Genomic DNA, 15,408 nt, shown 5'->3' with positions numbered 1-15,408 from the left:
TTGCATGAAAATTTTCACAATGCAAGCTACCAAAATTGAGAAACTAAAATGGTCAAACTTGTCATCTTCAATTTAGCTCCAATCATCTTACAAATATCTTTAATTGATATTCTAAATTCAAGTGTTCATAAATTCAGTCATTTTAGCACCAAAATCAATTAATTTGCATTGAATTTCATTTTTTTTCTAAATTTCTCAAAATTTTCCTACACATGAGAAAATCAAGTAATTTAGGAGTAAAAATTAAATTATCTCACTAAAAACATAGCAAAATTCATACAATTAAGCACTAAAAATAACTCTATTTTATGGAGTTATCAAGTGTTGATATATGAGCTTTCATTAGCATTTTCTCAATAGAGATATCCAGGAACCCTTCAGTGGTGATAGACAAATACATCTTCATTCGCTAGGCAATGATATCCGAGTATTCACGTTTAAACATCATTAAAATTTTCTTGGTGAAAACTTTCATTTAAGCTTTCTCAATGCTGATATTCGAGCCTTTTCATTAAATTTTTAGTGATATCCGAAATCATTTTACATTCTCTACCATGGTGGCATCTAAAGATATTTGCTTTTTCTCAGTGATAGCATATGAGTTTTCTTTTTGAAAATGATATACTAAGCCTTTTCAAAGTCATTCGATGGCGATAACCGAGTATCCATGTCTAAATATGTTTAAAATTTCTCAGTGGTAACTTCTAAGTATTCTTGTTGGAATTTCATTAAATTTTTAGATGGAAGCTTTTGTAAAATTTTCTCGGTAATGATATCTAAGTCCTCTTTAGTGGTGATATTTGAAGTTATATACATTCACTCGGTGGTGATATCTGAGTATTAAAGTTTAAATTTCATTTTTTGGTGAAAGCTTTTTTAAAATCTCTCGGTGATGATATTTGAGTACTCTTTAGTGGTGATTCTGAAGTCATTTGCAATGACTTGATGGTGATATTTGAGAACTCCTCAGTAGTGATATTTAAAGTCATCAAATTTACTTGATGGTGGAATTCAAGTATCCAATTCTAAAATTGCATTTCTTTTCAGTGGTGATATTCGAATTTTCTTCAGTGGCGATAGTTAAAGTCATTTGCATTTACTCAGTGGTGATATTTGAATATCTAAGTCTAAATTTGCATCTTTCTTAGTGGTGATATTTGAGTTTTTTCAAAGGTAATATCCAAAGACATTTGCATCCTCTCTCAATGGTGATATCTGAAGTCATCTTAATCTTCAATAGTGGTATCCAAGTTTCTATGTAGATTTATTTTTAAAAGTTGTGAAACTTTTAATGAAAAGAGTTTTTCAAAAACACCAAAAATAAAATAAAAACAAAACAAAACAAAATAAAATAAAAATTCTAAAAAAAGACAACAATAAAAAACTTCAAGCCATAGTCCCGAACAAAATTAATGTATTTATCTTTGCATTATTTTTTATTCTCAGAAATATGCAAAAAAAGACAATTATAGATATTTAATTTTATTCGAGTAAATTCTAACCAGTTGTGAGGTTCTTAAGACCCAACCCAATTTGAATCCAATGTTGATAAAATTTTGAAATTGAATTCAGGCTTAATTTGCCCAGATGCCACGTAGTCAAACTTGGTTAAACAATGTCAAACCTAGTCAAAATTTATTAAACTTGGTCAAACTAAGGTTAACCCTTAGAATTCATAAACTAATGGGATTATGAAGGCTTAAGATTAGTATTCTTGTGATTTTGACGCATTAAAAAACTTGACAATACCTTGAAAAAATATAAAATGATCAAAATCGCCTTTGGGGATATTTTTGTAATTTTGATTTTTTTGAGGTCGAATTTTCATGAAAGACTCCATATCATATTTTTATATTATTTCATTATTTTTGATGCATTAAATACCTAGATCGCATATTGATAGGTAAAAAATTACCAAAATACCTATTAGGATTTTTTTTCATAATTTGACCTTTTCAAGGTTAAATTTTTGTGAAAAACTCCAAATCATATTTTCATATTATTTTATGATTTATGGTACATTAAAAACCTTGATTGCATCTAGAAATGTGTCAAATTATCAAAATAACTTTTAGATATATTTTTTTAATTTGATCTTCTCGAGGTCGATTTTTCACAAAAACTTTCAGATCATGTTTTTATATTATTTCATGATTTTTGATGCATTGAAAATCATGATAGCACATTGTAAGGTGTGAAACTACCAAAATGACTTTTTAAAAGTATTTTCATAATTTGACCTTTCCAAAATTGATTTTTCACAAAAACTTCTAGATCTTGTTTTCCTATTGTTTTATGATTTTTGTTGCATTAAAATCACAAAAACAATGATGGGATCATAGGTTTTCAAAAAAATCATGCAAATGGCCTAAAAATACTAATAGGGGTGAAATTGTCATTTTACATACCATGAGGGATTGCCACACATATTGCCAAGAGAATATGCTGAAAATAATGAGAATCATTAGATTTTAATGGACACTAATCTAATGGTCTAAATTGTGAGCTTACGCACCAAATTTAATAAAAAAAGACAAATGACTTTGTATCATTGGATGGGATTTAATCCATGGGCCATTAGAAGGCTTCTTTTTTCTAGTTTTAAGTAGCAAAAAGGCAATAATGGTTGGGGGGAAAAAAGAAAAAAAAAACAAAGAGGAAATGCAAAACAAATGGGGGGAAAAGGGAGAAAAGGAGATCGAAGGAAAGAAGTTAGGAAAAACTAAGGTATCTTTTGTTCATCTTTATTTCTTTTGATTACCTTTGTACATGAAACTTCAAGAAATATGGATTTTCTTCTTTTCTTTACCTAGTTTCATGTCAAAAATGGGTGCTTGGTTTCAAAATATAAACATTATCCATGAATGAAAAGAAAGGGTTCTAAAGTTCAAAAGATTTGTTTCCTAGTTTACATGGCTATCCATAGGAGCTTTATCTTGAATCTTCTTTCCATTTTTTTTTTGTTTTAGAACAAAATTTCATGAATGATTCAATTCTAGTAAAAAAGCTTCATTTTTGTTCTATTTTCCTTGCTTAAAACCTAGTTTTTATGAATTTTTTTGGTTCTATCCACAATGGTTGTTTTGAAAACTTAAAGCTTGGACCTTTTAGTGCTAAAAAAATGGGTTTTGAATTTTGTCTTCTTGCTGGCTATTTAAGGATGTTTTGGGTCAAGTTTTAAGCTCTTAATTTTAGTTTTATGGTAAAGATTGAAGTTTTTATAGTAAAATGTAAGAGCTTTTCAAAGCATGACAAACAAAGAAGTCTTTTATAGCTTTTATAAGAGTTTCGATTCTAGCATTGGGGGAGCTGTTTCTTTGAAATTCAAGGCTATTATCTGTCTTTAATAGGTGTTTAATGAAGGAAAAAGCAACCTTTCATTGTAAAATTCAAATGGCTTTAGAAATAGGAAGATGGGAGTGTTTAAAAGGCAACAAAGTGTTGAAAGCCATAAAATGTGATTTTTGGTTGTCTTGAAATAAATGGAACCCTTCCCTTTGACTTTTCATTCATCACTTTCTTACTTTGCATGTTGTGGTGCTCACTTTTGTTGTAATGTCAAGTCTCCTATGTTAGTTTGTTAAGGTTATTTATTTCACATTCATTATTGTTGTTGTTGTTGTTGTTGTTGTTGTTGTTGTTATCATCATCATCATCATCATCATCATCATCATCATCATCATCATAGTGCTCATTAAACGGTCATCATTGTTTATATGTGGCTTTTGACATTCATTCTTGTTGTTGTTGTTGTTGTTGTTGTTGTTGTTCTTATTATCATCATCATCATCATCATCATCATCATAGTGCTCATTAAATGGTCATCATTATTTATATGTGGCTTTTGCTTGTTTAATAACTTGTTACATACATAGCTGTTTTAACTTATCATTTATATGTTATCTTTAATTACATTAATGCATTTATATTTGGTATTTACATTTTTAATTGTCTCTTCAAAAGATCAATAAAATTTTGATTCTTAGAAAAGTCATAAAAAATGTGAGCTTACTTCGAAAATTTACCTAAATATTGAGAATTTTTAGAAAGATTCATAAAAAAATATGGAGAAACCCAAACTTTGAAACCTTAAATCCTAAAACCCTAAACCTTGAAACCTAAGCCCTAAAACCCTAAATTACCCAAACCTAAACCTAGCCCTCAATCCTAAATCTACCCAAACATCGAAAATCATTCCAAAATTCAAGGAATTTGCACAAAATTTTCATATGAAATAATTTGTTGTTGAATGCCACCTAGAGGATGATGTACTTAAGAAATTTTATTATCATTCGATTTTTCATGGGATTCATTAACAAAGAATAATAACATCAAACAAAGAAAAATAAAAACAGGATCTTATATATAAATAATTACACCTAAACTTTACCTAGAGGTTGAGGTGTCAAAATGGTCTCTTTATATTTAAGGACCCAATTTTAAAATCATATCTCACCATCATGCATGACACACATTTGCATATCTTTATTTTTAGATTGTAAGTTACGTTTATTTTGATAACCATGTTTTTTAATTATTTTTATTTAGCATTGTCAATTTTTCAAATAAAACATTTTTTTATAGAAGATGTTATTAAAAAAATATGGATTTTGAAATAAAATTAAAATAACATTTTGAAGGAAATAATTTTTAATATTCTGTCTAAATATTAAAGAGTCATCAATAATTACCATCTTTAAATGATGTTATTTTTATTTTAAAGGAATATCGTGACGAATTTTAGGCAGAAAGAGTTATCTTTAAATTTTATCTAGATATTGGAGAATTTTAAAGTAATTTTTTTAATTAAAGATTTTATCAATATTCCTAAGCAAAAACTTTTAATAAAATTGATCTTCTTTTCTAAAAGTGAAGGAAATTATTATTAAATTTAAAATGGAAACGATTTTCATTTAAAATCAAAGATAACGCATGATTAATTGGTATAATTTTTAAAACAAATGCTGTGAAGATGTTAATCCTTCTCCATACTTAACCATACTTCTAGAAAAACTTTTGTTTTTGAAAACCAAAAATATCTTTTTGATAAACCTTAAAATCCTTTTTGGTTTTATTAAAAAAAAAATACTTTTTAGGTGATATTCACATCTAACATAAAAAAATTAGTGGCGACTCTATATTTTTAATTTTAAAAATTTTTATCTAATGGTCCCCAAAACCATTATGACATTAATTTTCATATTTTTATGTGAAAATATCCATTTTAGCTCATAGTGCTTTGTCACTTTTGTAATAATTTTGTATGAGCTAGAATGTTGTCACTTGCATTAGTGGGTGTAGAAGCTACAATTGGAGCTAGAATTTTTCATGGCTAAATTGGCAATTAAATGGTTCTCATTTAGCTGGAATTTGAAGTAGAAAATTTGTTACAATTGGAGCCTAAAATGTGAGGAAGGGATCAACCACAACCGTGTGATGCACTTGGTAATGATCAAGTGTGATTGGTGCCACTTCTTGGACTCAAAGAGGAGGTAAATGGGTAGCAGCTTAGTTGGCAGTTTGGAGGCTTATAATTGGATATAATTCTGACCTTTTGGAGCTTACAAGATCAAAGAAAGGAAGTTTGAACTGAAGTGAAGTGAAGAAAGAGAAAGAAACAATGAAGCTTATAGAGCAAGATGGATGACTTGGAAAAATCTATAACATGTGGCATCTTAGTTGGCATTTTCCTGCAATGTTATTGGCTGGAACACTTCATCCTTGGCCTATAAATAAGAGGGATCGCCGGCCATTTGAGGAGACTTTTCCATTTTTTCCAATTTTTTTATTTTTCTGCATTTTACTTTTCTCGACAAATAGTTTCCTTCTTGTTAATTTAGAGGGTTGTTTGGAAGAAAATCACTTTAATTTCCAACAAATTTACTTTTCTTGCATTTATTTTACATGCACTTTAAGATTCAATCAATAAAAGTTCAAGTTCTTTTATATTTCTTGTTCAGTTTCATGTATTTTTGTTTGATCTCAAATCTGTTTGGTTGATTTTTCAATTGAGCTAGTTGTGGTTTTTGCATTGGATCTCATTCAAATCTTATAAATTTCAATCCAAATTTTTTTTTATGCATTCTCAGATTATGTTTCTTTAAATCTAGAAAAAATCACATTTAAACTGAATCTACAAAATTCTAGAAAAAACCAAAAAATATTCGATTGGATCTAGTAGCAGAGTTGATGAACAAGTGAATAACAGCTCTTGAAGACTCTCCTCTCCTAACTAGGCAATCGATCCAATCTTTTTTCACTTTGTACTTCTTAATTCATGTGTTTACTTGCTTAGATTCAGTTGATTGCCTTTAATTTCATGCTTTTCAATTTTGTTATATTTATAAAAAATTTATTTCATTCATGGGGCATTTATTTATTCATTTTAATTTAAGATTTGAATATTTGCTACGTCTCTCTTCTACTTTTTTTTTTGGTTAATCCTATTGCAGTCCATTTCTTTCCTTTATACTTTATAGCATTCCCCATTTATAAATTCACACAGCTCAACTTTTTAATTGCTTTTAAAATTTTATTATAAGTAATAATAAAGGCTTTTACTCAAGGGTGTTAAAATAATTTTTAAGATTAATTAAATTATTATTTATAATAACATTGTATTATTAAATATGCCTAAAATAATTTACACCAGTAGGGGTATTCATTCAGTTGGATCAGTTAATTTCGAATCAAATTATCTAAAATTGAATTAACTGAATTATTTTATTTTATTTTCGTTAACCGAATCAAATTTATGAATTTCAAAAATAAAACGATCGAATTTCGTTAATTTGGTCGGTTCGGTTAATATTTTTGGTTAACCAAATAATAAATACATTTAAGTTAAATTATATTTTAAACTCTTAATTTCTCATATTTAAACAAACTAAGTAAAAATTATTCAATAAAATATTCAAATACTAAAGAATAATATTAAAAACTCTAACAAGTTATGAAATTAAGTAATTTATTTTATATATTTTTTATTTTATATTTGAATTATGTTATATTTCGGTTAATCCGATTTTCGAATCAAATTAACCAAAAATCAAAATTTTTCTAAAATCATTTTTGTTAATCGACCAAAATTAATTCAATGGTTGACCGATCAACTAAAATAAATCAATTTAATCTGTTAATTTGATTAAAACCAAATTATGAACACCCCTATACATGAGGCCCTTGTTGAAAAACCAAACTCATTGGTTTTCCTATCTCCTTTTTTAAGGCACAAATCCATCATTCACATGGGGAAGCATCTGGATGGCTCGGGATATCATATTCTGCTGTTACAACTGCAATGGAAAAGGAAGATGGACAAGCAGACAACAAGTTTTGACACAAGATATGGAGGGCGGATGTTCCAAACAAAACTAAAGTGTTTGGTTGGAGATTAAAGAATGGAATTCTACCTGTTTTTAGCGACCTCAGGAAATCGAAAATTTAAGCTCAAATGATGTATCCAACATGTGGTCAACAAGGTCAACAGGAAGAAACAGTGATGCATGCCTCAGGCTCTAATCTAGCAAGGTAAGTATGGGAATGCTGTCAATGTGGATGATGCCTGGAAATGTGCGAACATGAAGCGGAAAAGGGATGGCTGTCCAATGTATCAAGTTGGATTGGTAGCTGGTTTGGCGATTTGGCGTAGCCGGAACCTAGCAGGTAAGAGCAACGTGAGCAGGAAAGCAGAGGAAACAGCTGCCTTTACTGCCAAATATCTGGAAGACTATAAAAGGGCCAAGGTAAGCATTACAATTAACTCTATGGGATAGGTAGGTAGATGGAAAGCACCCGAGGAAGGTTTATCCGGAATTGGTGTGGTGATCAGGGATGAAACTGGATTTGTCTTAGGGACATGCTCAACTACAGAAAAACGAGTCAGAGATCTATAACTGCAGAGCTTTAGCGGCAATTAAGGCCATTGTAGTCACAAAGGATATGGGATTCAAGTCTGTAATTATTGAGGGAGATGCACTAAGCATTATTAATCAGCTAAACTCAGAAGCTCAAAACTTTTCTCTGATAAACGATGCCGAGCTAGTCAGTTATGAATTCCACCAGTTCAAAGCTGTTTACACGAGCAGCACACAGACTTGCAAAATATGCACTTTCTTTGAGGAGTCCTATTAGATGTTATTGGGTAGAGGAATGCCCTCCCATCATTTGTGATCTAATGAAAATTACATTTAACAAAAAAAAAAAAACTTGCAGGAGGCAATTCAACATTTTAGGAGATGCATCTTTGTCAACACAAAATTCGCCATTAACAAGGTAATCAGATTCCTTGATTACAGGGAATTCTCCACCTCCAATTCTCACCATCCTTAAAACTCTATTTCAAAATGAAATGTAATTAGAATACAACAATAACAATTTACTAATTCAGGACGAAAGAAAAGGTGCATCAATAAATATCATTTGTTGCTACAGCTAAAAATCTATGATTCCAAGACTCAAGCACAATTACTTCTACCATATCCATTTCAAGATCCGCCAACAGTTGGAAGCAGAAACTTTCCCCACCATTATTTGGTGGTTTAACTTTATGAATCTGAACTATCCAGTTTGGGACTGCTTAGAATATTTACTAGCAGGTACACATTATAAATCATGTCTAGATTTATTGCAGCAATGTTGATTGAGAGGAGATTATTCCATATTAACACTTTGATAGCATTCACAATTTCTGAACTAATGCACGAAAAGATTCACCTGTTGAATCACTAGACAATATATCCACTACCATGGCTACTGTGGATACATCTGCAGAAAATCCTTTCTGAACCATTTCATGAAGAATTTGTATTGCCCGCGATATGTCATTGTTGTGAAAACATCCTCGGATCATGGTATTATAAGAGCAACTATTTCGCATGCAACCATCCACTTCCATTTTCCTAAACAATTCATATGCTTCATTCAGCAGCCCTTCTTTACAAAGTCCTTTGATCATTGTACTATATGTGTAAACACTAGGGTGTACCCCTTTGACTGTGAGTGCATAAAATAATTTCCTAGCAACTTTAAGTTGGCCAACTAGACACAAGCCATCAATTAAGATATTATAGTGGACAATATTAGGTTCTAACCCACTGCTCTGCATTGCACGAAAAAATCCCAATGCCTCATTAATATGACCATGCCTGCATAAGCCATACAACAAGGAAGAGTAAGCGATTGTGTTTGGTACTAGACCATAAGCATACATTTCTTTGAAAATTTCTTGTGCAACAGCAAGTCTCCCAATTTGTGACATGCCGTTAATAAGAGTGCTGAAAGTAACAACATTAGGGATTAATCCATTTTGAGTCATTTCATGAAAAAGTTTCACTGCCTCATCTATCCTTTTAGCTTTACAATATCCATTAATAATGATATTGTAACTAAATACATCAGGTGTGCAACCCTTATTGGTTATCGAATTGAATACTTTTCTAGCCTCGTCCATTTCACCTCGTAAACAATATCCATCCATCAATGAATTATATGTAACTATATTAGGCTCAATTCCTTGTTGAATCATTCTCTCAAGAATATCTTGAGCCTCTAACACCCTGCCCTCTTTACAAAGTGCATCAACCACAACACTATAAGTGATTACATCGGGTTTGCAATTGGCAGCCACCATTTCATTGAATAATGTTGTAGCTTCTTTCCATTGACATGAATTACACATGGCATGAATTAAACAATTATAAGAGACAACATCAGGTGGAATTCCTTTACCGCTCATTTCAGAGAAAAGCTTCAAAGCCTCAGTTACATGATTGTCCTTACAAAGGCTGTCGATTATGATGTTGTATGTTATAGTGTTCGGTGCACAGCCTCTTTCTTCAATAGTCCTTAGCAGTCTAACAGCACGAGTAGTTTCACCTATTTTACAAAGACCATTCACTATCGTATTATAGGTAAATAAGGTAGGCTGACACCCTTCTCGAACAAAAACGTCATCAAACAACCTCACAGCTTGAGCTACATTACCTCCAATGCAGAGGCCATTGATTAAAGTGGAAAATGTTATAACATCAGGTTCAATGCCCAGCTTCAACATTTTCCCCAAAACAGAAAACCCAAAATCCATACGATGCAAGCGGCAAAAACAATTAACCAAGATGTTGAGAGTATAAACATTGTGATGAATTTCTAGTAATTCCATTTGTCTCCACAGAGAAATAGCAATTTCATAATGCCTCATTCTAACAATGGCTGATAATAATTTACCAAATTCAACAATACAATGGTAGGGATGGGTACGAAGCATGTGATTGAACAAAGCCAAGGCATCATCAATTTTATCAAACACATACTTGGATTTCTTGGACGGGGTGGTAGAGAAGTAAGAGTTTTGACAATAAAAGAGAGGGCTTTCCTTATTTAAAGCATAAAAACAATTGAAGAAAGGGAGGGGAAGAGAATTCAGAGATTTGGGGTTACCCAATTCCAAACGTTGAAGAAGATCAATGGCGGAAGAAGAAGGAAGAGAAGCGATTTTCCAACACCTCATCATCATCATATTCACCAAACAAATGCAAAGCTCCGATTCTTCTTCAACACTCCGATCTATAACAATATATTAAATTCGATTTTTGTGGATTAAGCCTTCTTTAAGTTTTCTTTTTAAATGGCAAAGAAAAAATTTTAACAAGATTCCAAAAATCACAAAAACAATAAAAAAAATCAAAACTTAATTAAAAAATAAATTAAAGCACTAACAAATATGAGATTAAAACATTTTTATTAAATAAAAACTAAAATAAAAATGTTGCTAACAAATATGCATTTAATCAAATACAATGAATTAAATATCATTCAATTATTAATTTTGTGATGATAAAAATATAATATATAATTATATTAATTAATTATAATGTAAATGTTATAATTGTTTTTTATTTTTATTCTTATATGTTATTTTAATAAACTATATATTTTATTAAAGATATTTTATTTATATTATTATTTTGATAATTTAAAAAATAAGAGCATAAAAATAATATACTTAATTGAATTAAATAAAATAAAATTGAACCCAAATAGTATGTTATTTTCGAATCTCAGATCGTCATTGTGTGTAATTTCTTATGGGTTATAAAAGAATTTCATGGCAGTTAAAATTATGAATTTTTAGATGGTTACTTGTGTGTTCTTTAGCAAATAATAATAATAATAATAATAATAATAATAATAATAATAAAGCTTTTGAAATATAAAAATATAGAATCCATGAAAATTATATTCATTTTTAATTTTATTATTTTATAACTTTTAAAAGAAGAAGATTCAAAGTCAATTTTTTAATAAAGATATAAATATATTGATTTTTAAATAGAATATTTAAAAACTAATTTCATATTTTATCTTACATTTTATTTTATTAAAATAAAATTTGAAAAAAATTAATTAATTATATCAATTAAAATATATAAAACATATATATTTGTTTAACCTTCTTTGGAGCCCTAGCAAAAGGTAATCCACCAATCCCTCTGACCGCATAAAAATAATAATTTGTTTGTTTGAAAATAAAATACACTCAATGCATCTATATATAACAATTTCTCCTGTATGGATTATTTTATAATTTATCATATATTAAATTATTTTTTATTACTATTACTTTGTTGCTTAATTACATTAATATTTTTTTATGAAATTTTAATTTCTATTTAAAACTTTACAAAATTATTGTCTTCAAAAGATCTTTCTTAGGTTATCAACGGCCAAGGTTCTTCCAATCTTCTTTTTTTTTTTTTCAAAGGTATTTCAAGCAAAAAAAAAGAAATCTAAAACCATTAGTGTCAACTACGTCATTGCCTTTCACGAGCCACCCCATGACCAACACGTGTCCTTTACAATCTTAAACGACACCTAGTTTCAATAAAAATGTGAAAAGATCCGTTTGATTAGAAGAATATTGAATTTTAGAAAAAAAAAATGTAATACTCAAAAAAGTAAAATTTTTATTTGATTTTTAAAATATTTTGTATTTAGATTAATTCGTCTGATTGAAAAAAATTTACGTTTATTAATTTTTGTATAATTATTATAAACTTTTTAATAACATTTTTTTATAATCTTTTATTTTATTTTATTAATAATAAATATTCAAATGATAAATGTGTCTTTAACAACAAATCTATATATATATATATATATATATATATATTAATTGATTGTTGTTTTAATTTATAAAATATCATCAATTAAGATATTTGTTAATATAATCATCTTAATTATTAGTTTTATAATTTATATAACATCATCAAATAAGGCATTTATTAACATAAATGCCTTAATTGACAACTTTATATTATTTAAAATATTATTAATTAAGTTGTTTGTTATTTTAAATGCTTTAATTGATACATTTCCTTAATGTTTTGAATATAGCATCAATTGAGGCATTTATTTAGGTGAACGCCTTAATTGAAATTTGTTTATTTATAAAACATGATAAATTAAGATATTTTCTATTATGAATGCCTTAATTGATCTAAAACGATTCATATATAAATACTATATTAATTAAGGTGTTTTTCATTATGAACGTTTTAATTTATTTTTTTTTATAATTTATAAAATAAATCAATTAAGGCATTTGTGTTTATGAACGCCTTAATGGATCATCTTTTTTATTTTTTTTCATAATCAATTAATGCATTTCTAGGGTTGAATGCCTTATTTGTTCAAGTCAATTTAGGCATTTTAGGGAGTGAACACCATAATTGGTTGGAAATTTTTATCAAATATGGCATTTATTGTTAAAACCACAACAAGTAATGCAAATAAGATAATTAGGCATCAGATAGTATACATACCTTTTTTAAAAAAAGAAAACAAAGATAAATTTAACAAAGCAAAGATTAAATAATAGATGTTGAAGCTGAAGTTGCTTCAAATAGAAAAGTATTTACTTTGAGATTAGATATGTTGAAATAAAAATTAGAAACATATTAGTTATTGAAACATAATGAAGACATCAATTAAGGTGTTTTACATAGAAAAACCTTATTAAATGTATAAAATATAGGTTCTTCTAAAGTCAATTAGACCTTACAATGTTCATATTATTAAAATACGGTCTACAAGACGGAAAACAAAATTTTAATATATGGAAATTAAAACATTTGAAAGAAGAAATGCCTTAATTAATAATCAATTAAGTCATTTTTTTTATTAAAACACTTTAATTAATAATCACTTAAATTTTTATCAAACTATGATTGAAAATCAATCATGTCATAACATGATCTTCGAGACTGAAAACAAAATTTAATATGTGATAATTAAAGCATTTTTTTTCCTTAAAATGACTTAATTAATAATTGGACAAATAAGGGATTTGAAAAAAAATACCTTAATTAATGATCAATTTATACGTTTCTTCCTTAAAACACTTTAATTGTCACATATTAAATTAAAAATAAAGCAATTTTTTTTTTTAAAAAAAAAGCTACACTTGAATTTCAGACTTACTTTTCAAAAGGATGACGGACATGTGATCAAATTTTTATTTAGGTTAAATTTGAAAATAAGATAATTTTTTTTCTGAAATCTTATAATATCACAGGGAGAAGTTGATTTCTAATTTCGAAACTTTTGATACTGTTAAAAATATTATATTTTCTTATGTAATCAGATTATCTTGAACCAAACATGAAAAATAAAATACCTATCATTAAGATTTCGAGAGAAAATTTGTAAATTTCTCTAAATCAAACGCATTATAAGTAATTTTGGTTAACTTAGGTTATGTTGGACCCATGTTACCTCTTCCAAGTCACACAAGATTTTTTCTTTTTTCTTTAAATTTTTGTCCCAAATAAAATGACTAAATTATACTTACGCCCTTATAGAATATATTCTTTTCAAATAACACCTTATGATATTTTCAACACTCAACATTTTGAGATTTCAATTTGTTATTATCTATGTTCTATACTAATAAATGTCTTTAAATAGAAGTTTGTATCACAAGTTAAAAAGAACTTATTAATTGGGTAAATTATTTAAACATTAAAAAAATCATACAATATATATTTATACATATTATATATATGAGAAATGTTAATTGGTGCTTATTGATTCTAATTAAGTTTATATTCACTTATTTCTTTTACTTATTTATGAGTATAACGTTTAAATCAATTCTATCTATTTGTTTTTTTTTTTTTTATGAAGTTGCATGCTACATGGTATAAAAGTTAAAAATAAAACCATATATATATATTTTAAAAGACCAAATAATTTTAAATACATACTAACTAATACATTTTATGATAAAAAAATATTAAACAAACCAAACAAAATCAATAAAAAAGTTGATGGAATATATTTTGAGATCTAAAGATTCTAAAACGACAAGACATCTTTTTTGCCACTAAGACAATTTTCTTCGATTTTTTTTATTGGTAAAGCAAATGACATATTTAAATTTGGTTAAAATCATAATTTTTTTTTCAAGTTTTAGAATTAACCTGGTTATTGATAATAACCAGAGCAATTAAATCAATTTTGACATACTTTGTGTTGGTAATAATGACTCAAATCTCATAAGAGATTTGTTTGGGATTTGTTAGAGATTTGTTTGGGATTTGTTAGATATTGCTTGATGGACAAGAAGACTTACAAAAGAAGAATTTCAAGAGAAAGAGGATTCTTAATAGGTAAGTTTGACTTGCAAGAGAAGAATTCTAAAAGGAAAGGGATTCTTAATAGGCAAGTTTGACTTACAGGAGAAGAATTCTAAGAGGAGAGGGATTCTTAATGGGCAAGTTTGTATGGTTATAAATAGGTGAAGTCTCTACAGGGTTAGGTATGAGAAAAAGATGTAAGAGAGTTGTAGGGTTTTGTGGGATAGACACCCCATAGGAGTATTGGGGCTCTACGTCTTATGGGTGTGTATGTTTGTTTGTGAGTGGACTAGAAGAGATTGAAAGGGTCCACATAGGTATGGTGTATGGGAGCATATGGGTATGTGTTTAGTTATGTTGAAAGGGTGCACAAGGGTTTGAGTTTGTGTTTGTTTGGGTTGAGAATACTCTATAGGACTAGAGGAGATTGAGAGTGTCTTATGAGTATTGATTGTTGAGTGAGGTTGATGATTTGATGTAAGTTTATAATTCTCTACAACTAGTGGATCTTGTTTCTCATCTGTGGATGTAGGTCAGTTGGACCGAACCACGTTAAATTATTGTCTCTTGTGTGTTTGATTTATTATTTGATTTCACTTCTGTTGGTGTGATTGGATTGGAGGCTTTTAGCCCAACACTTTGACCCATGTGTTATTAATAAGATTTGAACCTTAATATTTGTGCTTATTCTTAAAACATTGATTATTTAAATTAAGAATGATTTATTCTTAAAACATTTATTAGTAAAATTAAGAATGAATGAGTTATTTTA

At 28.3% G+C, this 15,408-nt stretch overlaps 2 protein-coding genes across 4 annotated transcripts; one reads left to right on the top strand and one right to left on the bottom strand.

Moving 5' to 3' along the window:
• The first annotated feature begins 6,986 nt into the window (after window positions 1-6,986).
• On the top strand, window positions 6,987-8,305 carry LOC149513489 (uncharacterized). The gene is made up of 2 exons (XM_089748756.1): window positions 6,987-7,745; window positions 7,855-8,305. The coding sequence occupies exons 1-2, from the start codon at window positions 7,581-7,583 to the stop codon at window positions 8,131-8,133; spliced, it is 444 nt and encodes a 147-aa protein (XP_089604882.1). The 5' UTR covers window positions 6,987-7,580; the 3' UTR covers window positions 8,134-8,305.
• On the bottom strand, window positions 8,302-10,673 carry LOC111310477 (uncharacterized). 3 transcript variants are annotated; one of them, XM_089748753.1, is made up of 2 exons: window positions 8,716-10,673; window positions 8,302-8,335 (listed from the first exon to the last, which is right to left on the bottom strand). In XM_089748753.1, the coding sequence occupies exons 1-2, from the start codon at window positions 10,514-10,516 to the stop codon at window positions 8,328-8,330; spliced, it is 1,809 nt and encodes a 602-aa protein (XP_089604879.1). In that variant the 5' UTR covers window positions 10,517-10,673; the 3' UTR covers window positions 8,302-8,327. The 3 variants fall into 3 exon arrangements, with proteins under 3 accessions (XP_089604879.1, XP_089604880.1, XP_089604881.1); XM_089748754.1 differs by lacking the exon at window positions 8,302-8,335 and having other exon boundaries at window positions 8,357-8,900; window positions 9,093-10,673; XM_089748755.1 differs by lacking the exon at window positions 8,302-8,335 and having other exon boundaries at window positions 8,357-9,876; window positions 10,438-10,673.
• Window positions 10,674-15,408: the final 4,735 nt, after the last annotated feature.

Source organism: Durio zibethinus, chromosome 19 (genome assembly GCF_047325235.1).
Source record: "Durio zibethinus cultivar Kanyao isolate XHJ-2024 chromosome 19, ASM4732523v1, whole genome shotgun sequence".
NCBI classification, from domain to species: domain Eukaryota; kingdom Viridiplantae; phylum Streptophyta; class Magnoliopsida; order Malvales; family Malvaceae; genus Durio; species Durio zibethinus.
Note: the sequence above shows the minus strand (reverse complement) of the source record. Positions and strands in the feature narration are given on the sequence as shown.